The sequence below is a fragment of the Callorhinus ursinus genome, unplaced genomic scaffold, assembly GCF_003265705.2.
Source record: "Callorhinus ursinus isolate GAN/ISIS: 27379988/994484 unplaced genomic scaffold, GSC_fseal_2.0 scaffold15, whole genome shotgun sequence".
Lineage (NCBI taxonomy): Eukaryota > Metazoa > Chordata > Mammalia > Carnivora > Otariidae > Callorhinus > Callorhinus ursinus.
In genome coordinates this window covers 19,199,055-19,226,290 of record NW_027397077.1, presented here as the reverse complement: position 1 = coordinate 19,226,290, position 27,236 = coordinate 19,199,055, and the positions used below count along the sequence as shown (strand labels likewise).

Genomic DNA, 27,236 nt, shown 5'->3' with positions numbered 1-27,236 from the left:
ATGCAAAATGTGTAGTAGTTTGGATAAAAGTTCGTATAAGGTTAGGTCCATACCCTTTAGTAATGTTATCACTTCTTGTCTCAAAGAGTGGGGAGGCAGAAACACACACACACACACACACACACACACACACACTCCACATCACAAGCCAGGCTGTCAGATTCTGACAGGTGTGTGCCCCTAGAACAAGATACACACTTTGTGGGCTTCAAATAATGTTATTCTTTTTAGCATCACATACATTGTTCCTGGGGCAGAACTTCAAACACAATCTCCACTTATCCTCTCACCAAGCACCAGATGCTCTGGAGTTGTCTTTTTAATACTAGCCCACCCCCCAACCCAGGGGAGGGCGTGGCCTGGCCTCTGGGTGGAGGGACACCTGTCCTCTAGGTTACCAAAGCCCATCTATGTAACTCTAGTGGATCATTTCTAGGAGAGTCATAATTATTAAATAATTTTCCCCACCAGGCTGGATGCTCTCAATTCAGCCCTATATACGCTGCTTGGCCTGTTGAAGACAATTAGTGCCCAGGAAGAGGAAGTACACAGATATGATGTGGAACCCACTTAAGAGGAGAGATGAGGAAGGAGGGAATGGGTGGAGAGGGGGAGAGGTTTCTCAGCAATTCCCCAAAAGCTCGAGGCTGCAGTTCTGATTTCCATCTCTGATTACAGCTAAGAAAGATGTGGTTGGGAGGAACAAGCATGTGAGTCTCAGAACATCCAGCTCTCTGCCTGTCTCCTGCTGTCCAGTCTTAGCGATGGCTTTAGCCTGCACTTGAAAATGGGAGCCTTACTTTGTTTTAGGGGGTTAAAAATCCACCTTCCAGTCATCTAATGGAGTGGGGTCGCAGGAACTGAAAGGTTAACTGGGTGGCCCAACCTAGCAATTGTGGTCTTAGAAGCAGTCCAGAGTCCAGCTCTATCCCTGGGGGAATTGGGGAGGAGAGAACGTTTGGGGAGACAAGTAGCACTGAGAAGGCTGCTGGCAATTAAAGGAAGCTGCCTGCAATTTCCCTTTATGGGGCTAAGGTCCTACCCAGTAATGGGCAAGAGAAAGATTAAAATTATAGCAATAATAGTGCGGCAGTTAGATGCCGTTAATTTATCACTTACTGTGTGCATTTCCCTGTGCAAAGTGTCTTGTAGGCATTAACTCCTCCTTTCCTTTCAGCAGCTCTGAGACATGTGAATTATTACTAGCGTCATTCTGCAGATGAAGTAATAGGCTTGCAACTGTTAAATAATAGGTTATATGGGGGATTAAAGTCCAGGACTCTAGAGCTTAGCCATTACCCTCAAGATCATTGGACTAAAAGTCTAAGTCTTTCTTCTGCCATTCACTTCTCTGACAACAGGCAAGGTTTCTAATCTCCCAGGGGCATATTTTCCAACACCTGGTGCTCAGTAAAGAGGTGGTAAATTGAATCCGTAGAATGGGGCTGATTCTAATTGCTCTACTTCTCTCTCAGGGTTGCTCTGAGGCTAGATGGGAAAATATTTGGAATGCACAGAACATAAAACAAATATGAGCTACGACACCACTGTGTGCCTGTGGTGGGTGAACACCGCTAGTCTCATAAACTGCCTTTGGTCAGCCTTTATGGGAAAATCAGAGCTTGAATAATGCAGCTCTTTTGTTTTCCACAAAATCTTAAGGTGGATATTGATTCTCCTTAATTTCTAGAGTAGTTACTTTAAACCAAACCTCTTGCAACAAGGATTTACCAAAATGTGGGATTGTGTTTACTGTACGCTCATTCTTTGAGCACTGTCAGCCCTGTAAGATATTTTTTTAAAACTGATTTTACATTAATACGGAAAAAACCTAAAGCTTCACAGTGTCACTATTTGACATGAGATCTGAAAATGGCTCAGAATATCCCGACACAGAAATCTAGGCAGGAGATGGGCTTTACTAAGGAGTATGACAAAATGATCTAACCAGATATGACATTTCAATTCACAATCATGCCACGATTCAGGTGGCCATTCCTGCTTTCTGAGAACTGTTATATATTCATCTATACAAGAAGGCACGAACTGTAGTGACCTACAGTAGCTGGCTGATTCTTCCAGCCCAATTTTCTTGCTACTGTGTTATTCAGCATCATTGACAATTATGTTACTTCTAAAGACATTCATATTTTCATTTTTATTTAAAGGTGTACCATCTTGTCAAGCATATTCAATAGAAAAAGATCATTTTAAAAAATCGCCATTGATAAGCATGGCCCCAGTCTGTCTGAAATTGTTCACGACTGCTTGTAAAAGTATAGGAATCAGTCCTGGTAATCTCTGATTTATAATACCCATTGATCCTGGGCATTTTTAAAGCTTGTTTTCTATAATTGACATCTTCCATGTGCAACAGAAATAAACAGCCGCACAAGCAGAACCCTGAGTTATTCTAGCATCAGAGATTTATGGCAGTCATTCCAGGACTCCAAATAGATTCTGAAGGCAAATAAAAAACGTCGATGGCATCAAATGAGCAGAAAAGTCTAGGGTTATAAGGTTTGGTTTCTCTATATCCAGAGTAAGACAATATAGGAGCCGTCCAGGTGTATAGACCAACTGGTCTTACCCACCCCTACCTTTCTAATTTCGTAGCACATGACCTACCAGGAATTACGACCCTCTTGCATGGTGGTTATGAATTTGGGCCCTGGAGTTGGAGACCTGGTTTCAAATTCTCTACCCTCTGACTAATAGTGATGTGACCTGGGAGGGTCAGATAACCTCTCTGAGCCTACCTTTCCTCATCTTCACATGTGAATAATAACACAAGCTAGGGTTGTTATGACTGTTAGCTTTACGCACAGTAGATAATCAATACCAGTAGATATTATTGTTGTTCTTATTAACAACATCGTTACCAACCTCATCCCATTCCTACAGGTTAATCTTATCTATGCATGTCATGTCCTAGAGGATTATAGAACAAGATGGGAAATTGTTAATTTCTAGATGTGAACCAGCTTAAAAGGATACCTGACTTCTTTAAATTGCTTGAATTAGTTCATATCAGCATAATATGGTAACTTTGTTGTTTCATACTAAAAATTCTACATGGAAAATTACAGAATGAAGGAAAAAAATGTGTGTTTTGTTAAAAACAAAGCAACAACAAAAAAGAATAGATGGTAACAAGAACTGAGGTGACCAAGTAATAATCAGTAGCCATCTTTCTGAATAAATAGGTTTGACTTAAAATAGGTACCATTATTGTTTAGATAGCATTTGGGAGTTTTTCTAGGTTTTAATCATCTTTTTGAAATCTTGCTCACAGTGTGGATTTTCTGTATGCTAACTAATCACTGAGGGTGTGTATAATAGCCCACTCTTCATCCCCCAATTGTGCCCTCATCATGGTGGGGTCAGAATTGATATGGTTTGCCACTTGCGGTTGTAATGGCATCCTGTGGATCCTGCACAGCCATTCTGACTCTGTGACTCTTAGGACTCAGGCTCATTTTTAAATTAACTTTCATCTGCTAAATAATGAGCACATCAGTTTTTTAATATCACAGAAGTTTCATCTAGGAGCCTTTCCTTTTTCATTACTAGAATTATCTCCTCTGCCCCTCCCCTTCTCCCACAGTGTAATAAAACAGAACCTACCCAGTGTAGTACACAATTCAGGATTTCATTATATCCTGCTTGATGGGAGAGACTATTTACACAGAGATGAAGTAGCATGCCTTCACAAGATTATTTCATATGAGGAGAATGTAGTTTTATATAACAAAATAGATCTTTTTCCACTTTGTGAGCAAACTAGCTGAGTCAACTTCTTCTCTCAGGAAGTCAGGAGATTTCCTCAGACTTTAGAATTCTGTAACTGTGTCTACACGTACCCAGGAATGGATGTTGGTTCTGTGGTACATATATAGCAATCTCTTTTGTGTATCTATCTGCACATCATGCGAGGGTTAAGCCCAAGTTAGGTGACTCTCTTAAATGTATTTTAAAACCATTAAGACTATTAGCTCCAATTTGGGAGGAAAAAAAAAAAAGACACCTGTCCAAAGATGCAAGTTCATTACTCTTCTTTTTCGAAGAAAACATATTAAAGTGCTACAAATTTGATTTTTGGGGTCCTTTCATACTTAATCACAAAGCTTTGCAAACAGGGATTTCTTCCAGTTACCCTTCAAAATGTGTTTATTTTAAAGTTCAGGTCTCCATAATATATTGACTAGGTTATATTTCTATAAAATTTATTTTACTCCCTAAAAGAATTTTGAAAAATTATGTACTTATTTGCATTAGTTGACATCTAATTTTGTTTTTATTAAAAATCCAAATAGTTCAAAGAACATCGTTTCTGGCATACATATTGATATTTTTGAAACATATCCTCTGTATCCATTTTTAAATGAATCCCGGGGAGTCGTTATTTGATACTCTCTATCTTCCATTAAAAAAAAATAATGAAAAGGTTCCTCTTTAGCAGTTGGAAATTTTACATGTTCCTTTTGTTCTCTACGAATCTGTATTTCCATTGTACTTCCCTCACAGAATTATAGTGTAATATAATAGTTTTTATACTGGAAAGCATTTTATTGGTCACACTATTATATTCCTTTGCAACACAAATATGTACATAAGTTTAAATAACTTTTTGCCCACGACTCTAATGCTTTAAGTGCCAAAAATTTATTTGGGGTTGGGTGATATTTTTAATAAATATTATTAATGCACAATTGTCCCAAACAACATAAACGTATTATATATTTTGATAATTATTAAATTAAAAAAATAAAAATTTTATTAGAAATATCTGGGGCTATTTTTTCTACAATTAGTTTGCATACTTTTTGGGGGAAACAAATATTATTTATTTCTAGAATGGGCCATGATTCAGCATAAATTCTCTTCCCATTTTTCATCTTATTGACGTGTTGAGAAACCCTGCTCGTATAAATGAGTATATGAGAACAGATGTTTTATTATAGCAATGTCATGAATTTCTTTGAATTTCTTCTGAGTTATATGTTCTGATCACATAGTGATCTGTCATCAAAAAGTATTTTTTAATGGTCTATCAGCTGATGAGTAGATTAAGACTTTCAATTTTATTGAAATAAAAAAATTGGGAATCTCCTTATATGCAAAAGAATACATTACCCAGGCATTAGGATCACTCACTTTTGTCAACACCAACACCAATATTTCAAATGGTCCCTTTTTAATTAGCACCTGAAAGGTTTTGCCTCCTAGCAATGTACTGTGTGGTGATATTTGGGATGGAAAAGAAGGATGATTTTCTTTTATAAAATGGGAGTAGGTAATTAAGAAAGAAGACAGCCAAGTATTTTCACATGCGGAGCATTCTCAGATAAATTTTAGGCAAGTGTACATGTGAAGGTTGAGAAATTTAAAATTTATTTCCTTAAAAATTACCCACACCCCTTGGGGCGTCTGGGTGGCTCAGTCGTTAAGCATTTGCCTTCAGCTCAGTCATGATTCTGGGGTCCTGGGTTCGAGCCCCGCATCGGGCTCCCTGCTCAATGGGAAGCCTGCTTCTCCCTCTCCCACTCCCCCTGCTTGTGTTCCCTCTCTCGCTGTCTTTCTCTCTGTCAAATAAATAAATAAAAATCTTTAAAAAAAAACTTACCCACACCCCTGTGCCCCTCTGATAGCTGTGCCCCTGTAGGGGTGTGTGTGTGTGTGTGTGTGTGTGTCTGTGTGTGTGTGTGTGTGTGTGTGTGTGTGTGTGTGTGTCCCCATCGGGATATTCTGGGCTATACTGGTTTCATCTGTGTGAGTCCTTGGACCAGTGTACAAGGAAAAAAAAAGTGGGAGGAGGGTCAGTGGTGGAAAGAGAGAGAGATTGAGAGAGACTGGTTGGGGTGGTGGTGGGGGAGCTCAGAGATGGAAACCTCTATGCCCAGTCTATCATATACTAACTGAAGAATGCATTTCGAATATGTGTGAGTCACACTCTCTACATAACCAGTGAGAAAAATGGTTGACTGGCTCCATAATGCTGGAATCATAAATAAATCTGCAGTAAGCCTCACTTGTCTTCCCTTGATCTCATGAGATTTCCAACCATTTATTTCAGAAGGGTTTCTAGCAAATCTCATAATACTTTCCCAATTCAGGGGCACAAAAGAATGGCAGACATCATGCTTCTCTTTCGGATCCAAGAGATGTGGATAAAAAAGAATGTGATTTAAAAAAAAGGAAAACAAACCAAAAACCTGCCCCGAGGGCTTCCAAAACCATTCAAGCCGTGGGAAAGAAATCCGAGGGGACAGAAAGAGTTATTTCAAGAAGAGAGCCACTTACGATGAGTGGGCCCCGGTTGTTCTCCCGATACTTATTCTGGAAGAAAATGTAAACGACGGTGGCAGCCAGGGAGTAGAGGAAGGCGAAGACAGCGACCGTGACGAAGAACTCAGCGGAAGATGAGGAGTCACCAGTCAGAGCCAGCTTCTGCCGCTCCTTCCCCTCGCAGGTGGGCACCTCAAAGGTCACCTGGTGCAACCTAAAGCGCCAGAGGGAAGGAGACTCTTTACAATGCAAAGGAAACCAAGCGAGGGGCCCTGCACAGACATGTTCTAAAGCAAAGCAGGGGTGACTGGGGAGTTTTATGGCATGCTTCTGTGACAGGTTCATTAAAGAAATTACAGAGGTTACCGCTGGAAACGTGGAAGTAAATATTGCAGGGAAACATTCCACTGGGTTTCCCAGTAGCTAGTCACTGGAACAGAGGGAGGAGGGGAGGGAGAGAGAACCTGAAATGTCAGTAAGTTAAACTATCTGACATCCTCCTGCCCAAATTCCTCAGTGCTTTCTCACTGTGCTTGGACTCAAACCCCTAACTCCTTAACATGACCCACCAGGTCTTACATCAGGTCCTTATGGCTCAGTCCTGGCTTATGGTCATTTCATTGACTGTTCTCTTTTCCTCAGTCTGTCCCCTGGCATTTTCCATAGGCTGGCTCCTTGTTGGTATTCTAAAGTCATCTCATGGGAGAGCCTTTTCCTGACTATTAATCTAAAATAACTCCTTTCCCATAGACATTTTCTATCCCACTGCCCTGGTTAACATCATTCATAGCACTCATCAATAGCACACTATCTTCATGATGTTCTTAATTACTTCATGGAAAAGGCATGATGACCCCATCTTTTCACGAAGATTTCCATGATGATGGCATCTTGATTTTCTTCTTCTCTGTGTATCCTGAATGCCTGACACTTGTTAGGCACTTAGTACACAGGACTTGGATAAATGAATGAACATTCTTGATTCTGTAAGGTGACAGAGCGATACTAATTTGGTTGAACTTTAGAACTTCTATTTTAGAGAGTAAGTTCTATCAGGAAAGCATTCAGGCTTAATATATTACCTAATAGAGAAAAATAAGATTTTGGGGATAATACTTTCTGCTCAATAAATGACATCTAAGGAAATATGTTATATCCAGCATAGTAGCTCATGTTGTGAACTAGGTGGTAAACTATAATTTAATATAGGAGCCAAAGTTCTGCTTCATAAGAAATGACTAAATTATTCCTTGAGTATTAGGAAGGCACGTAATAGCCATAGCAGTGGTATCAGCAAAGTACCACTTGGAAAATTATCTATGAAAGCAACAATAATGATAAAGCCATTGATGAACCTGTAATTTCCCAATTAATACTAGAAAGTATTTTTCTTACTAAGCAAAACTGATCTCTTTAAAACAGATTTGTTGTGTACATAATCTTATACTTTATATAATAATATAATGATAAGATAGTAATAACAATAGCTTTTTTCCTGAAAATTTTATTTATTTATTTGAGAGAGAGAGAGTGAGCCAAGGGAGAGGCAGAGGGAGAGACTCTTCAAGCAGACTTCGCACTGAGCACAGAGTCCGATGTGGGGTTTGATCTCACAACCCATGAGATCGTGACCTGAGCCAAAACCAAGAGTCAGATGCTCAACCAACTAAGCCACTCAGGCACCCCAACATTGGAGCATTTCTTGTGTGCCAGATATTGTGTTTTATACTCATTATTTAATTGAATGCCCATGGCAATTCTATGACATAGGCACTTTATTGCCCCCCTCCCCCTTTACAGAATAAGAAATGGTCTTAGAAAGATTAAGTAATTTGTCCTAAGCCACATAGCTAGTAAATTGGGCAGGGATTTAAATTGGTATCTGACTCCAGAGCTTGCGTTTTTAACTTCTACATTAACCTGTTTCTGTCAAGTGATAAGAATATTAAGTAGGATGAAGAGTTTTTCCAAGTGAACCTCATGGGCCACTAGCATTGCAATCACTAGAGGACTTGTTAAAAACATACATTCCAGGGCCTTGTCCTAGACCTACTCAACCAGAATCTCTAGGGACGTAGCTTCATTGACAACCAGTGCAGGGAAGTCCCGTCCCCCTGAGTTCCTTATTTCTCAGAAACCCAGTCTTTTTTATTTATTGCTTGACTTAAGAAAGAGCTATTTACACAATCTAGTTGATTTTGCTTGTATATACCGAGGCTCCTCCTGTTTCTTATCAACCAGAAAGGTGTATAGTTTGGTACAATTCAGGAAAATAGAAGCATTTGTCACGAGTACATTGTAGAGTTCCTTTCCTCCCCTTGCCAGAGATATTAAAATGTTCCCCAATGGTTTGGTTTGTAGGAATGTTGAAAAATGAAACAGCTTTAAAGGTAATCATGCCAATTATTCTCATACAGGTGATTTTCAGATAATGTACACCTTTTTCTCATTATTTTGTATTATGTCATTATTCCACAAATTTTTAGCAAGCAGCTAGTAGTTCATACAATGGTGAGATGCTGGGGTAGAGTAAGGAGTCCAGGACGGGCCCTGCCCATGTGGAACTTCAAGTGTAGAGGGAAAAGATTAGGTTTTCTGAGAGGAGCCCGAGGCCAGTCTGGGGTGGGGTGGTCAAGGAAAGATTCCCTGTGGAAGTGACTCTTAAGCTGCAGCTTGAAAAATGGGCAGAAATTATCCAAATCGAAAGTTAAGAATGAAAACACAATGAAATATAACTATATATCCACTAGGCTATAATCAAAAAGAATATAAGACTGGAATAACAAGTGTTGGTAAGATTGGGTAAGAACAACAAGATAAAATTGGAATACAAGTTCTAATTAGACAGATTGGGACTTCTGTATATTGCTGATGGAAATGTAAAATGGTGCAGCCACTTTGGAAAAGCAGTCTGGCAGTTTTTCAAATGGTTAAACATAGAGTTAGCATATGATCCAGCAATTCCACTTCTAGATACATACTCAAGAAAAATGGTAACATTTGTCTGCACAAAAACTTGTATAGGAATGCTCATAACAGCACTAGTCATAATAGCCAAAAAGTGAAAACTCAAATGTCTATCAACTGATAAATGGATAGATAAAATGTGGTGCATCCATACAATGGAATATTATCTATCTGTGAGAAAGAATGAAGTGTTGATGCACGCTACAACACGGACGAACCTTGAGAACCTTCTGCTAAGTGGAAGAAGTCAGTCACAAAGGACCACACATTGTAGGATTCCATTTGTATGAAATGTTCAGAAAAAGCCAAACTATGGAGACAAACAACAGGCTGGCCTTTGCCTAGGGCTGGGGCTGGTGGTGATAGGAACAGGAGAATTGGGGATGATGGCTAAGTGATGCAGGATTTCTTTTTTGGGCAATGAAAATGCTCTAGAATTGACTGTGGTGACTGATGCACAACTCTGTGAATATACTGAAAACCATCAAGGTGTATATTTTAAGTGAATGAATTGTATAGTATGTGGATTATATCTCAATAAAGCTGTTAAAAAATAGGTAAGAAAGAGCATGTACCAAGATCCTGCACAGGCCAGGAGCACCGCACATGAGAAGAGATGAAATATGTCTGGGAAAATTGGAACATGGTAGGAAAAGAGAATGAATGGTTTCAGATGAGATGAAGAAGTCCTCAGGGGCCCTCACTGTGCGGTATTGCCGGCCAGGTTACAAATTTGGGTCTTTATCTTAAGATGAAGTTTGGAAAGATTTTCTTAGCGTAAACAACATATAAAACAAAAATAGCAGGCAGGGCCATGTCACCTGCTGCAACTATTTAGAGATATGCAGACTTGCTCTCCAGATGCCAGGATCAGTGGTGCTTCCAAAACCCCAGTTCCCTCAGCTGACACGCACAGACTGGGTCTGCAGTCTTTGGGCACGGTGGGGGCAGCGGGGAGTGGGAGAATAAAAGAATTGGGTGGGTTTCGTTTTTTTTTTTCTATGCAATCGGCTGACTATCAACACTTCCCCTATCCCTAATTTATTATGTTGATTTACAGTAAATGTTAATTGTGGTTATCTGTACAAGGCACACATACACAAAAATCACTAACAAATCTGCTTATTAATGCCAGTGATTTACAGCTTGGTATTTTGCCCACCAGTCACACTGGGATGAAATCAAGAGAAAGAGGGGGAAATGGAAGTGAGTTCCAAGCTAATGCCTATTCTGTGGAAGGGAGTAGGGATCATTTATAAAGAAAGAGCATGTCGGCTCAAAATAGTCTGAGTATAATAATTCATATCACTGAACATTTTTAAGGCTGTATGATAATATGTATTACTACACACATATTTTAATGGAGAGGTTCTTTTAAAGCATCAGATACATATACATGCATAAATATGTATGGTTTGTTTTGGAGGGAGAGATTTTTTATAGTCAGCATGCGTTTAGCAGCTATAATAATTTTGGAAGCAAATATCATTCATTTAGAACCTAGACAAGGAAAAAACTGTTCTGTACAGATAGAGCATGTTGGTTGACAGAATCTGGAAGGCAGTGGGGCCACCTCTGATCTTGTGAGGAACTCTTCAGGGAGCAATTGCTGAGCCTGCAAAAGGGACCAAATGCAATTCTGTTGATTTTAAATGTATAATTCCCTTCTGGGTTGGCCTGACTCAATCAAGCGGTAATTGAATTTCATTGGATCTTACTGCATTGTGTCTACCAAAGAAAAGCCTCCAGGTTAGAGTAGATTTAAAAAAAAAAATTCCTAATGCATAAACAATCTTTTAAACATTTTACTGCTGCTTCAATGACATTAAAAGGGACTGCTGGGCACCCGCACTTTTAAGTTCTGTTTGTGAGGCCTGGGAAGATATTAAGCAAGTTGGCATTGCTTTATTAATAAAAATGTTTATGATAACAAGCATTGACATTTTTCAATCTCCAGACATTGTGCTAGCTTCTTCACAGACCTGTTTCTTACCTAATGCTCATAACACCTTTCTTAGGTAGGTGCTATTTCTAGGACCATTATACAGATGGGGAGACTGAGGCTTGGAGTGCGCAGTGAGCTTGCCTGAGGTCATGTGGCTAGTGGAGGGCAGGGACGAGTGTTGAATGCAAGCAGATTAGGTGGAGCCTACACTAGTAACTATTGTACATTTCTGTCGCTCTGCTTCAGAAGTTACAGCATCAAATTTTCAGCTGAATGTCTGAATAAAAATGACCAAGCCATCTAATCTAATGGTGTGCAGATGGCTTATCCTGAATAGGATTTCAAACCAACATTCCTTGTGTTTCTACCTTGAAGTGTGTGAATCTGGCATTGTACAAGGCACCCAGCAATAAGAGTTGAATCCCTGCAGGCCAGTCAAGAGGAAGCCATTAAAAGCTTCCCATTTTCCAAATTTTTGACCTGGGTTATTCTAACATTTGCTTCAGAAGCAAGGAGAGGGCAAATGAACCTGCATGCATCATGTACTGAAATTGTGATCGTTGTAGTGCCTGTGGTTCTTTATACAAAGGGAGATATTTAGAACAGGAAGGCACAGATTCACGCTTAGGTAACACTGTACCATTATGGGCATCTGGTAATACGACTTTTGAAGTTATTGACAATATCTTTCATCTACTGTGGAAGAAAACAGGACTAAAGTTCCTAACAGAGCATCTGGGGGTGGCTCAGGGAGAGACAATAATGACATGTCCCAATGGTGGCAATCTCCCAGGAGCAAATGTAGGAAGCATTAAGGATGTTGGGGAGCAAACTGCTGTCACTGAATTTCTCATAGCCAGAATGAAAGTGGCCAAGGGAAGATCAGAGGGGCAACTGGCAAACTGTGGTGCTAAGCATGTTTCTCTCTACTTGATCATTTTCTACAGCCCCTGTTTCAATCCTTTTATCAGTTGATAGAGACTTCAATCCTCTTGCTCCTTTTTTTTTCTCTCTTCCCCATATGAAGTATTGGCATTTGTCTGGTTTTAGATTGACTTTTCTTTCCCTAGCCATGTGTCTGTATAATAAATGTGTTTATGTGTGCATGTATGCACTCACACACACCTCTACTTGCTCAGCCTATATGATTCACAGCATAAATCATGATAAAATCCTGGGAGTTTAGCAACACGTTCACACACTACATCTCATTTTTTCTCCCCAGAAAACTTCTCCATTCTATAGATGAGGAAGTTGGAGCTCAGTTATCTTGAAAGAATCATCAAAGATCACCCACTTGGCATAGAGGAGAGGCAAACTTGGAAAACATCTCTGAGTTGTTTTTTTTTTTTTTTTACTTATGCAAATACCATCTCTTAGGTTTCCAAACTACTGAATTCTCCACTATGCTCGAGTCTTGCTGTCACTCAAGAGGGATGTGTTGAGCTCCACGGGCCAGTCACTGGAAAAGCTAAGCGATGAGTCATGAGGAATGGGAATGGAGATTTTCTAGGAGGTTGAAAAGGACAAGCCCTTTGGTCTCTCATGTCCCTGGTTTTCTTACCGTACCTGAAACAGGGCATGTGGTGATGCTATATAAGAGACTGAGGACAATTCTACTACTACTGGATGGCAATCCCCAGTGACGGTTATTAGTAGGCCAGGCACCATGCCAAATGCTTTCATGTTTTATCTCACTTGGACCTTCAAACTTGATGAAGTACATACTATTTCTCTTATTTTAGGAGTAAGGAGAGTGGGGAGAAGAGAGGTTAAGTGACTTGTTGAAGTAAGGGCCTTGGAACAGAGTCTATTTGACCTTAAAGCTCTTCCTCTTAAGCTCTCCTATGAAAAAATATAGTGCTACTAATGTTTATTTTATCCACCACATATCTCCTGACTTCTTACACCATTGCTGGCTTTTCTGATGGCCTTCCTGTGGCCAGCTCTCTCTCTTGCCACTTTCAGTTGTTCTTCAACAGAAGAACAGTGGGATGAATGTATGGGGTCTGGGAACTTTTGTCCCACTCCTTCCCTGGCTCATGGATGATCTCAAACTGGTTCGAAAGACTCGCATATTGATTAGAGCAAGGTTTTCCTTTATGCCACCAGCTCATCATGAGGCATATTTCTATACTATGGTCAAAATCTGGGGAAAATGACATCACAGGGCTGCAGGTATAGGATCTATTTGGGGTGGAAAGGGCAGAAGATGGGGACTGGGAACACTCTTGGGAAATATGCCCACTGCAGTGAGAACTGAGAGAAGGTCCCAGTATGTGGACTTAGGTTGCTCAAGTTGGAAAGAAGTTTGACGTCTTCAGCTTGCAAAGGAGAAGGGGGAGAGTTTGTCCGAGATGTAGGACTCGCTGACCAGAAGTGTCAGTATATGCAGGATGCCTCTGTTAACTAAAAGGGTCATTACTAGACACTATCCAACATCAAAACCAGCAGAAATATAAAACAATCCAGTTCACAAACATCCTAAGAGTGTCTCAGGGATTCTAGTGATGCTGTTTGTTCCTAGAAAGGTCAGTGGACATGCATCCTGTCTGCTAAGACCTGAGAGCTGATCCCCAGCTTCCTTATCTTCAGGTAAATGGCATTTTTAGGCAGTCAGCATCATTTTCCAGACATCTTTGTCCTAACCTTAGTTGAATCAAGAGCAGCTTTATCTCTTGCAACAACAGCATATGTTCACTAAAAATGTTTTCTTAAAAGATAAAAACAAAGTGAAAGACAAAATGCTGTACTTCTGCTCTTAAACACAATAAGGGCATTTCTCCTTGAGGTGATTATGTATTAAATGTATTAAAGCTTATTGTCTCCATAGGAGGAACTTACCATTACTTTCTGTGCTCTCCACTTTATCATTAGAGAAGATAATTTTTTGAAGGAGAGCAATAATAAATACTGAGCAGAGGAAGATGCAACCAAGGTTACTGCAAACAATACGTTTTTCTACACAATTTTATTGTGCTTGCACACACAAGGACATGGCTGGAAAGTGACTGCCCACTCTGTGCACCCTGTGGCTTTCATTTCCACAGGCCATAAAGAAACTTACCCAATTTATTGGAAGTGTATTATGCTAAGAAGGATCTTTTCACATTTCATTCCCCTCCCCCCACAAGTTTGTGTTTGTACCAACATTTCAAAATAAAAAGTTAGACTACAAGGTGATTAAAAGAAATGGACTTGTAGAGGCCACGGCATGTCCTAGAGTGGGGCCCAGAGAAGGAAAACTCTGTAAAACCCATTATAATGGCTTGCAAAGAGGCACAGCCATTATCATGAAGCCATGACTTATGAATTTTAGTTTCTTCAAATAGAATTTGAGTCATAGAGAACTTAGACTGCCTCTACATTGTCAAATTAAAATAGATAATGAGGTCATTATCTGTATATTGCAGAGAAAATCCTTTTTTTCCTATCTTGTTTGTCTTCCCTGAACTGTGGAACGGGACTCAAGTGAATTATGAAACAAAAATCGTCAGAAGAGTTTTCTTTTTAAAACTTGAATATCTAGATAACTGCCTATCTGTCCATTTTATTATTTGATTAGTATAGAAATGTTTCATGAATAAGCAATGTAAACAATTTGACTAAAAGCTAATTATTAATAAACATAGCATGGGAGAGGGCAGCAGAAGTCTGTCTGATCTTGCTTTTTGTTTAAATTTAGGTCGAATTGATTTGATTCATTAATTCAGTCAAAATATGCTATTTAAAAAATGTAGCCAATATAGACATGTTTATAGGAAGAAAATGTAAGTTTCTTCATAATCCCATCCTCAGTATTAACAACTTTCAAAAATGAAAATCAAACAGGGTTTTTAACCTGCTGTTTATTACTTAATAGTATGACTAATACATACCTTTTTTAAAAAAAGGTCTACCTTATTCTTTTTAACAGTCATATAATATATGCACAAGATAGACAAATTACAGTGCCAGAATGCTCTACATATTTACATTGCAGTTTTACAATAATTTTTTAAATGGTCCCCCACAGGTGGACGTTTTGATTGTTTCCAATCTTTAAGTGTTAAAACAATGCCTTGAACATGTGTTTTTGGATATTTGTACAATAACTTTCTTTGGATAAATTTCTATAAGCAGAAGTGCTGGGTAAAGGAGTGTATTAGTCAGGGTTCTCTAGAGAAACAGAAATAATAAGATATATATTTTAATGAATATAAGGAATTTATTTTAAAGGATTGGCTCATATGATTGTAGGTGCCGGCAAGTCTAAAATGCATAGGGCAAGCTTGTAGGCAAAGGAGTCAGGCAAGAGCTGATGCTACAGTCTTGAGTCCAAAGCCAAGAAAACCAGAGTTTCTGCATTGCTGTCTGGAGATAGAATTCCTTCTTTTACAGGAGACCTCAGTCTTTTCTTGTCAGACCTTCATCTAATTGGATGGGATCACTCATATCCTAGAAATACTGCTTTATTTAAAGTCAACTGATTGTAAATGTCAATCACATCTTTAAAAACACCATTATAGCAACATCTAGACTAGTGTTTGGTCAAAAAACCTGCCACCATAGTCTAGCTAAGTAATTACATAAAGTTAACCATCACAACAACCAGTAAAATGTGGTACATCCATACAGTAGAATAGTACTTAGCAATAAAAAGGAATGGAATATTGATACATAAAACATAGGTAAATCTCAAGATAATTATGCTGAGTAAAAAAAAAAAAGCCAGATTAAAAAAAATAATTACTACAAAATCCAATTCATAGAAAGTCTAAAAAGATGCAACTATTCTTTAGTGATATTAAGCAGATGGATGTTGCCTTGAGATGGGAAGAGAGGCAGGAAGGAGGAATCATCAAGGGGTAGGAGAAAATTTGTGGGCAGTAGATATGTTTATTATTTTGATTGTGGTGATGGTTATACAGGTATAGATATTTGTCAAAGCTTACCAAATTGTGCGCTTTAGATACGTATAATTATACCTCAATAAATATTTGTTAATACTTAAAAAAAATTAACATCACAAGGGGTATGTATTATTTTAAGGACTTTGATAAGTATTGCCCAAAGCCCCTGCTGAAATGTTGTAGGAATTTGCATTCCCTTGAAGAATGTACTAGGGTTGTCCCTTTTGCTTACTGTTTCTCCCTTTAAAAAAGCTTTTATTATAGAAAATTTCAAACCTACATGAAGTACAGACTATCATACCATCACCTCCCATGCTTCTGTTCCCCATGATCAACTGTCACCAAATCATGGCCAATCTTTCTTCATGTCAACTACCACCAGGTGCCTCCGACCACCACCCGTCTACCACCAATAGGTTATTTGGAAATGAATTCCCGACATCATATAATTTCTTCTGTAAATATACAGTATGCATTTTTAAAAGATCAGAATTCTTAAAAACATAACCACAACACTACTAAATTCACACCTTAAAAATAGTTAATTCTTTATATCATCAATTATCTGTCCAATGTTCAAATTGTCTCACATGTTTTTAAGTTGATTTATTTGAATTATTTGCATTGGGCTCCCTGCTCAGTCGGGAGCCTGCTTCTCCCTCTACCTGCTGCTCCCCCTGCTTGTGCTCTCTAAATAAGATCTTTAAAAAAAAAAATACTTGAATCAGGGCCCAGAGAAGTTAGTACATTGTGTTTGGTTGGTATGTTCCTCTGGTCTCTTTTATTTATTTATTTATTTGACAGAGAGAGGGAGAGAGACAGTGAGACTGGGAACACAAGCAGGGGCAGAGGCAGAGGGAGAAGCAGGTTTCCTGCGGAGCAGGCAGCCCAATGCGGGGCTCGATCCCAGGACCCTGGGATCATGACCTGAGCCGAAGGCAGACGCTTAACTGACTGAGCCACCCAGGCACCCCACTCTGGTCTCTTTTAACCTACAGACTCTTCCTTCCTCTTTTTTTCCCTTTCAATATGTGCAATATGAATATGCAGAAGGAATCAGGGCCTGTACAGCCCCCTCACTTCTGTTAAACATCAGATTCAAGGATAAGGCTGATGTTCCTATATGCTTTGCACCCGTTCCAGGTGGGAGATGAGGAGATAGAGAGGCATGTGAACAAAAGCAGTGATTCCTAGCATTTTAGAGTTTTGGGATATGTACAACTTTCAGGAGAAATTCGGTACCAGAGGGAACTATCAATTTTTTATATAGCTAGATAAGGACATTCAAAACAAAAATTAAAATTGAGAACAGTAATTATCATTTATTACTATCAAAATTTCATAAAGTAAAAGCTATATGAGTACTCCGAAAGCAGAAGGGGAAACTTTCAGGATGAGAGCCAGTCATTTCAAATGGAACAGTTCCCAGAGTGTAGAGCCTGCAGAATAGAATCTGGGAACTATTAAAAGTGAGAGGACTTAGATTTTTGAGCTTATATATGCACCAATTTTCTGTGTGACCTTAAGTAAGACCATTCTCTGGGTCTCAGTGTTCTCATTTAAAATGAGTGGCTGACTGAAGGGTGTCCATGGATGTCTATGGATGAGCTTCAGGGGTTCAGGACAAACCTCAGATAGCTTCATAATCATAAAAACTCATCTATCTGGGTCATGTTTCATAACTTTATCATATTCTTAGTAGGTCTAACTTCAAAAAGGCTAAGATTTACTAAACTTGATGATTTTGGTGACCTAGTGGAAATTACATCTGAATTCTAAAGATTTTATTCTAGGCTATTTCATGGGTCTACATTTTGCCCGGCACAGATGGTCCTTCACTCTATCCATTGTTTACCTCATCTAATCTTATACCTGGGGGCAACGTGCAGAAGAATATTAGAATATTAGTCCATTCAATGAGATGTGACTTCCAATACACCTACAGCCCTAGCATACCTTCTATTTGTCTCCATTTGGGGCCCAGTGCAGCACCACTTTTTACCTATTTTCCCCCTGATTGGAAGGCAAGCTAAAGTAGCTCCACCAACTACTAGCTATGTGATCTTGGACAAATCTTGCACCCTTTGTGAGCCTCAGCTTTCTCATCACCTGTTCCTCATAGGGGTTTTGTAAGGCTCAACTAAGAGAATGGAATACACTGCATTTATTGCAGAGTTTGCACATATTTAGCAACTACAGTCACTATTCTTTGGTGTGCAAAGAGCTTCCAAAGTTCATAACTCACGGTCTAAGTCTAATTACTAAAGTTGACTTTAAAAATCCAAAATGCTTTCAAAAAGTAGATTTCAAAGACCAGGAAACATGTCATGCTCTATAACTATTTTGCTTTGTCAAGAAGCCACCCTATCAAGTCGTTATTTGGTCATCTGTTGTCGCATGCTGTCATTTCATTCTGTACATAATAACTGGCCTCGTTGAACGTTTAGGATAGGGAACCTAGCAGAACCACTGCTGGGTGGGAAATTCAATATATCTGCCAGATTATAATGAAATAAACAGTAATTGCTTATACATATAGAACAAAATGCAATCTCCTTTAAACCACCAAAAAGCTATTGCCCTGTCAAGTGGCTATGGAACTGTACATTTCCAATTCTTCAGTTATTAATATCACCATAAATACACAAATCCTTTTTGGAAAAAAATGTCTAACACACAAGTCAACACTGTTCATTTTAGTTAACTAGAAACAGTTTATTTAACATATTTGTCAGCTCAGGATGGAAAAAGTGTCCTTTATTATCAGCAAATATAATGTCATCCATGTTTCTGGTGCTTTGCCAGCAACCAGGGGATTAATCATACTATTTTCAAGTTGCAGTTGGAACATGACAGGTAGGAATTCATTTTCTGCACCACAACCAGAAATCTTTTAAAAATATAAATCAGAGCATGTCACTCCCCTGCATAATATTCTCCTCCAGTGCTACCCCTTGTAATGGAAGCTATATTCAAACCCCTGACCAGGGCCCATAAGGACTGACATCACCTGGATCTCGCCCACTTGTTTGCTATCACCATGCAATCTTGCTTCTTTTTCTTCCTAGAGCACTTCCCCTACCCAAGTCCTTGGGCCTTTGAACTAATCTCAAATTGCCCACTGTCAGCTTCATCTCTTCATTCAGGTCTCAGCTCAAATGCAACCACCTCTGAGGGGCATCCCCTGACCACCTAATCTAAATAGGGTGTTCCTATTTAGATTAGGATTATTATCTAATCACACTATCCCATTTTACTGCGTTTATTTTTAGGATTATTTTAGGATTATTATCTATCACACTATCCCATTTTACTGCTTTTATTTATTTTATTATGTTATGTTAGTCACCATACAGTACATCATTAGTTTTTGATGCAGTGTTCCATGATTCATTGTTTGTGTATAACACCCAGTGCTCCATGCAGTATGTGCCCTCCTTAATACCCATCACTCTTATCATCTAAATGGCTGAAGTTATCCTGCTTATTTGTGCCTCTCCTGCTAGAACATAAGTAGCAGGAAGGCAAGGATCCTGTTTATTCTGTCTACCTCTCTATAACTGAATGCCAGGTTGTATCTGGTTCAGGGTGTATAGCACGTATTTGCTACATAAAGAAGAAAGGGAGGGAGGGATAAAAAAGGATAGAGATAGGACAGATCTCATTAAAGTCTGAGACCAGATATTTGTCTGGAAGCTGATCCTGCTCCTACCTCATAGAATTGTAGAAAGAGATGACTCAGCTGTTCTACTAGAGAAAGCAGGACTCAGAGAGGTGAAGGCACTTAATCAAAAGCACATAGTGAAAGAATCACAGCTTAAGCTTTCTGCTCCTAGATCAGTAGACCTTCTACTATCCTGCAATTCCAATGGGAAAGAGACTCTCCAGTGGCCCAGAGAGGTCATGTCTGGAGGTTGGAAGGGACATAGGATCTAGAAGTCAAAAATGGAAGCCAACTCACAGGTTTCTGGGGCCTGCTGGAGAAGCTCAACAGAGCCCTCCCCTCCAGACCTTCTCAGGTCTTTCTCATAGACCCTGTGGTCTAAGGCATACCTGTGCAGCTGTGTGGTGGCTTTGCCCCATTGTCAGGACCAGGCTTCAGTATGATGCTTCTAGCTGATGCCTTATTCATTCATCCATCTTCCATAAGCATTGTGCTAGGGATGATGCATATCAGAGGAACCAGTATGGAGATGGTTTCTGCTCTCAGGGTGTTTGTTTTCATAAAAAGCACACAACTGAACAATCTGTTTCTATAAGTGGCAATGAGGGTTAAGACCAGGGATATACAGGGGCCCTAAGCTAGTCTAGGGGACCAGGGAAGGTTTTTTGGGGGAAATGACATTTAAGTGAGGCTGGAGAGGGTATGGTGGCTAGAGAGCTGGAAGAGTGAGGGCTCTAGTCCTGGAGGTGAGAAAGTGTCATTATGAGGAACTATTTTCAGTCATTAATGATAACAGTTAACAATAACAGCTAGTAGGTATTGATCCCTGTCTCTGTGCTAACCATTGAACTATGTGCTTTACATGCTGTCTTTCCTTTACTCTTTACCAGAGCTGTGAGAGGTATAATCATTATTATTCCTACCCTATTGATGAGACAGAGGCTGAGCATATAGGAAGTCAATCAACTACAACTGGTCTGTCCAGAGAGATTCTCATTGCACAGTGGTGTAGTCTTCCTTTTGCCTCCCAACAAATGCTTTATGCATCTCTGGCAGACTAGATGTTTCCTCAGCCTTTCTCAGGGGCTCATCTATGTTAGTTCCATATATGTCCACAGAGGAAAAGAGCTATGCAAATTTTTCAGAGTGGTTGATAGGAAAAACTAGTTTGTTAAAAATTAATTGGCTGAACACATGCAGAAGAATGAAACTGGACCATTTCCTTACACCACACACAAAAATAGACTCAAAATGGTTGAAAGACCTAAACGTGAGATAGGAGTCCTTTAAAATCCTAAAGGAGAACACAGGCAGCAACCTCTTCGACCTCAGCCACAGCAACTTCTTCCTAGAAACATCGCCAAAGGCAAGGGAAGCAAGGGCAAAAATGAACTATTGGGATTTCATCAAGATAAAAAGGCTTTTTTTTTTTTAAAATATTTTACTTATTTATTTGACAGAGAGAGACATAGCGAGAGAGGGGAACACAAGCAGAGGGAGTGGGAGAGGGAGAAGCAGGCTTCCCATGGAGCAGGGAGCCTGATGTGGGGCTCGATCCCAGGACCCTGCGATCATGACCTGAGCTGAAGGCAGACGCTTAACGACTGAGCCACCCAGGCGTCCAAGATAAAAAGCTTTTGCACAGCAAAAGAAACAGTCAACAAAACCGAAAGACAACCGACAGAATGGGAGAAGATATTTGCAAATGACATATCAGATAAAGGGCTAGTATCCAAAATCTATAAAGAACTTATCAAACTCAACACCCAAAGAATAAATAATCCAATCAAGAAATGGGCAGAAGACATGAACAGACATTTTTCCAAAGAAGACATCCAGATGGCCAACAGACACATGAAAAAGTGCTCAACATCGCTCAGCATCAGGGAAATCCAAATCAAAACCTCAATGAGATACCACCTCACACCAGTCAGAATGGCTAAAATTAACACGTCAGGAAATGACAGATGTTGGCGGGGATGCGGAGAAAGGGGAACCCTCCTACACTGTTGGTGGGAATGCAAGCTGGTGCAGCCACTCTGGAAAACAGTATGGAGGTTCCTCAAACAGTTGAAAATAGAGCTTCCATACGATCCAGCAATTGCACTACTGGGTATTTACCCCAAAGATACAAATGTAGGGATCCGAAGGGGTATGTGCACCCCAATGTTTATAGCAGCAATGTCCACTATTGTGGACATCCAAACTGTGGAAAGAGCCAAGATGTCCATCGACAGGTGAATGGATAAAGATGTGGTATATATATACAATGGAATATTATGCAGCCATCAAAAGGAATGAGATCTTGCCATTTGCAATGACATGGATGGAACTGGAGGGTGTTATGCTGAGCGAAATAAGTCAATCAGAGAAAGACATGTATCAGATGACCTCACTGATATGAGGAATTCTTAATCTCAGGAAACAAACTGAGGGTTGCTGGAGTGGGGGTGGGGTGGGAGGGATGGGGTGGCTGGGTGATAAGACATTGGGGAGGATATGTGCTATGGTGAGCGCTGTGAATTGTGCAAGACTGTTGAATCACAGATCTGTACTTCTGAAACTAATAATGCAATATATGTTAAGAAAAAAAAAGAAGAAGATAGCAGGAGGGGAAGAACGAAGGGGGGAAAATTGGAGGGGGAGACGAACCATGAGAGACTATGGACTCTAAAAAACAAACTGAGGGTTCTAGAGGGGAGGGGGCGGGAGGATGGGTTAGCCTGGTGATGGGTATTAAAGAGGGCACGTTCTGTGTGGAGCACCGGGTGTTATACATAAACAATGAATCATGGAACACTACATCAAAGACTAATGATGTGATGTATGGTGATTAACATAACAATAAAAAATTTAAAGAAAAAAAAGAAATGCTATTAAAAATGTTAATTCTGTTAAAAAAATTAATTGGCTGAAAAATCAATTGGCCAAATAATCAATTAACCTGAAACTGTCGAGGAGGTTTTACTTGAGCTGTTTTGCTACCATGTTTTAAGTTGAAGATGTTCCTTAATTTGAAGGCTGGTAAAAATGTAGATGAGTGTGTGTATGTTGTATGAGTGTGTGTGTGTGTTTTGGGAGTGTGGTAGAGGGCTTGGCCCAGTGCAGCTAATACAGTGAAAATATTTTCGAAGAGAAAAATCTATCTTTCAGCAAAATGATTATTTGGAAAATTGGTTCTAGGGAAATGGTTTTCCTGCAAATTTGGTTTTAGTTGGGAATTAACCTTGGGACCCTCAGGGCCACCTGGAACAAAATTCTTTGGGAATGACTTGAATAACTTTGAAGCCAATGGCATCTTCACCTTGTCTGCCCTAGTGAAGCTAGCATTGAGAATGAGACTTAATCCCTCAAGCTGTCTAGGAAAAGGAAAGAGATGGCTTCCTTCCCTCACCTGTTGGAGTCTATACACATGTTTGTGGTCTCAGTAAATCCTCCATTGTGTCAGCTCAACCCCTTCCTGCTTATCTAAGCCAGTCTCTTGGATTTCTGCCTCTGATAAATCATCCTGGTTCAGGCAAATCTTAAATGAAAGGCAGTTCTATACAAGGTTTAGCAAGGATTTGATTGGAAAGACACCAATCTATTCATAGAAGGGTCAAAAAGGTCTTAAAACAGAAAAATGGTATTCAATCATTCGGAAGATCTACCAAACAAAAATAAAAACCCTTCTACGATTACAGTTCCTCTTGATTCATGAAATATTTGAAGGGAAGAGAACAGAAGCTCAATCTAGCTTCCTCTCCTGATAATTAAAAATCAAGGTCTAAACCATGTGGACATATGCTACAAATAAGTCTTACAAGTAATTTTACATGCAGTATTTTTGTTTAGCTTCTTAGAAATAATGTTTCTGAAAACTCTAGATCAGAATTCCTCAAACTGTGGTTCAGAGACCCCTGAGGACATCTGAAGCCCTTGCAGGGGGGCCCACAAGAGAAACACTATTTTCAAACCAAAACACTAAGATGCTATTTGTCCTTGTCACACTCATTCTTTCACAAGTGTACAGTGGAGTGTTTCAGAAGCGACATGTTGTTGTGGGGTGTAGACTTTGTTCTGATGGCTAATGGAATGGCTACTTGCACATTCTTATATTTTACAAATTTCTGTTTTTATTTCCAATATGGTAAATATTCAGATATAATCCACACAAATAAGAGGCTCTTTGTAGTCCTCAATCATGCTTAACACAGTCATGCATGGCTTGATTCACTATTTTACATAGGCAGTACTTTCAGTCAACAGATATTTATTGGGTAGCTATTACATGCAAGTCATCCTTAGCAAAACCTGAATAAGGGCTCATGTCTGAATTGCAGATGGCACTACCTAGATATTCTCTAACTAGCTGACTGTCTATGCATGATCCAGAAAGGAGAAACCTTTATCAGGTTATGAATGTTTCCTGGTCTTTGACATTTCACTTCTCAAGGTCTCTCAGACTAGAGGCAGGACAAGAGTGGTCAGACTTACATAGTCTATTGCAATGATTATCCACTATAAACACTACTTCTCCATCCTTTATCTCATCCCTAAAAGGGAGTCACATACTGAGGCCTACAGGTGGGGACATTTGCAAGAGGGGAAGCAGGTGTTGTCTGGGTATCCCCATGTAGTGGACATCTGATATTTTTGCTTCCTTGGCACCTGTTTTTCCTTTTCTGAACAGTTCCTTGATTTTCAGGTTTGTGCTTCAGATCTAGACATACTGAATTGTCATGTTTCATTTCCTGAGCTTAAAAATTGAACATAGGCATACTGGATCCTACTCCAGGATAAGGAGGCCAATACAGAAGAAAACATGTGGAGAAAGAGACAAAGAGAGTCTAGTTCCTTATTGTGTTCCTAGCACCTAGCACAGTCCCTGCACATTGCGGGTGCTCAAAAGTATTTATTGATTCAATTGACTTTAATCTAGCTGCTTTACAAGTGACTGGAGCATCTCAGATAGAAACAGAGGCCCATTTCATCCTTTATCTTGAACAGGCATCAGCTCCAGAATATGCCCACTGGCCTATCAAAGTTTGATAAAATCAATTTCTTCTTCTCTCTTCTATTTACCCTCCCTCTTTGCTGCTACCTCATATCATTTCTCTAGTTTTTAATTTTCATTCCAAGTACCCCCTTGAGAAGGTAGTTATTTTATATCAGGACACTCGATATGCTGCTTGATTCAAAAGCATGCTTTTCTGAAAGTATTTTTAACTTTGCATTTCTATGTTTAGCTTCTCTTGGCTCCTAAATCTTGTGAAAGAAATTTTAAATTTGGCCAACCTATGCCAACATTCATAGTCTGGATCTGGAGCCAAGAAACATGAACCAAAGTAGATTAGGAGAATGAGTGAGAAGAGGGAGAGTTTAATAAAAGGAGGATTATAATTAGCCGGATTTAGTACTCAATAGGTTTGGCTCTTTCAATCAAAGAAAAACTAACCTATTCAAATTTCCATCTGAAATTTACACAACTATTTCAGAATCCCACTTATGTAAAGATTCAGTGGATCCGATGGCCTGTAGATGAATCAGGTCAGTAGGAAGGATTCATGGCATCCTGGTGTCCAGCAGATTGACTAGGAGAATAGATCGCAACCCTGTATCTTTGGTTGGTCAAGTTTTTATAAGAAGCCATGTTAAGAAGAGTTCAGTTAACCAATCTCCTTTTCTTCTTCCATGTGCAATCAAGGGGGTTTCTTCTAGAAAAATTTGAGATAAGATATATCTCTTGTTTACTGTCAGGCTGACCCCAAGAATTAAAAAAATATATTGGCAGGACACTGTCCATTCCTCAAATCTGCTTGCCTCTGCTTGGCTTTAATCTTGCTCTACATGGTTGAGCAAGATGACAGCCTCACACCCATACCTTACCAGCTCAGTATCCCCGATCTTCAGAAGCCAACTCCCAGCTTCAATAGCAAAATCCAAATAAGGACACTGAGTCCATATCTAAACCAATTACTGAGGCCAAGGGGATGGGTGCTGTAATTGGTCAGGCGGTCGTCAGGTGCTTAGGGTATGTGTGCATGTGTGTGAGTATGTGCATGCTCATGTGTGAGTGCATATGGAAACGTGTAGGGTGTAAGAGGAGATGGCGCTCCACACAAACATCACTGAACGGATTCTTCATTGAAAGGATTCCAGTACTAGAAAACAGAAACAACATGGATCTACCGTGTAGGTCTCTTCCCTAGAAGATCATGCGTTTCGCATTTTTCTAATCTTTGCATCTCCCATCCCAAGTATGACACAGAGGCTCAATACATATATGTTGAATGAACAAACATAGAGCTACATGCAGTAATATATATGCCTATCCTTATAACAAGGACCAACTCTGTGTAAACTCTAATGCGGTATTTTGCTGAATTCATGTCCATTATGTTACAGCCCCCTTCCACCTTCCTCTTTCCCCACCTTATCATGCACAGGCTCATTTCTTTTTCTGCACTTTTCTACTTAATTAGTCTTAAAGTATTACTCAGGTGTATTTCTTCCATGAAGGCTTCCCCAAGGATTACATGACTCAGTACTTTCCCCATCTTTAAGTTACTATTGCCTTGGTTTTCTGTGCCTTGCCCTTCGTGAGTAAAGTGTTATTTAGAACAGGGCCCTTTAATCAGACTGCTCACATTCAAATCTCCACCAGTTATGGGCTTTGCCATCTTGGCAAACTTCTTAGTTTCCTTGTCTGTAGAGGATGATAGTTACAGTATCTCCCTCACAGGGTTGTTGCAAAGATTAAATAATATGATAACCATAAAAGGCTTAGCATTGTGCCTGGCACAAAGTGCTTAGCGAATATTGACTATGGTTATGCCCTGATGGAATAAAGAGTTGTGCTCCTGTAACAGACACAGGAGATGCCCTGCACCTTGTTTCCTTGGCCCACCTGACTTGAGGCAGCTGTTGCAGATGTTGATAAACCTCCCACCTTACCTCTCCTCTCTGAGGGCCTTTGGTCCAAGGAAGCCTTCTCTGTGGCAATTAGGCACAGATGGAGGTGTATGGGAGTTAACCACTTGGATGTAGCCTTCAAACACTGGAGGATGAATGTCAGCGGGTAAATGCTGCAGCCTCCCTGCTCTCCGGTCTTAGGATTCTTGGGTGTGTTCCCCACAGTTTCTCAGAGGATCCCCAGCAGGACTGAGCCTCACTTGCCCATAGTGGCTGGATTTCCTTCCTTCCTTCCTTCTTTCTTTTCTCTCTTTCTTTTCTTCCTTTCTTTCTTTCTCTTTCTCTCTTCCTCCCTTCCTCCCTCCCTCCCTCCCTTCCCTTCCCTTCCTTCTCTCCCTCCCTCCCTCCTTTCCCTCCTTCTTTCCCCTCTCTCTCTTTCTGGCATTTCTCTCTTCTGTCTAACTTGCCCACTTCTTTGCTTGTGCCTCCTGGGATCACCTCACACATAAATGCCCTGTACCAAGTCTTTGTCTTAAGGTCTGCCTTGGGGGAATGCAAATTAAGAACAGGTCCCAAAGAAAGTCAT

General features: G+C 39.8%; 1 protein-coding gene across 2 annotated transcripts in view; it reads right to left on the bottom strand.

Moving 5' to 3' along the window:
- Window positions 1-27,236, bottom strand: part of SYNPR (synaptoporin) — a 302,749-nt gene that overhangs the window by 42,061 nt on the left and 233,452 nt on the right. For both annotated transcript variants that reach the window (XM_025885533.2, XM_073901494.1), the window contains one exon: window positions 6,304-6,502. In XM_025885533.2, the coding sequence (XP_025741318.1) occupies window positions 6,304-6,502 (199 nt within the window). The remainder of the gene's footprint in view (window positions 1-6,303; window positions 6,503-27,236) is intronic.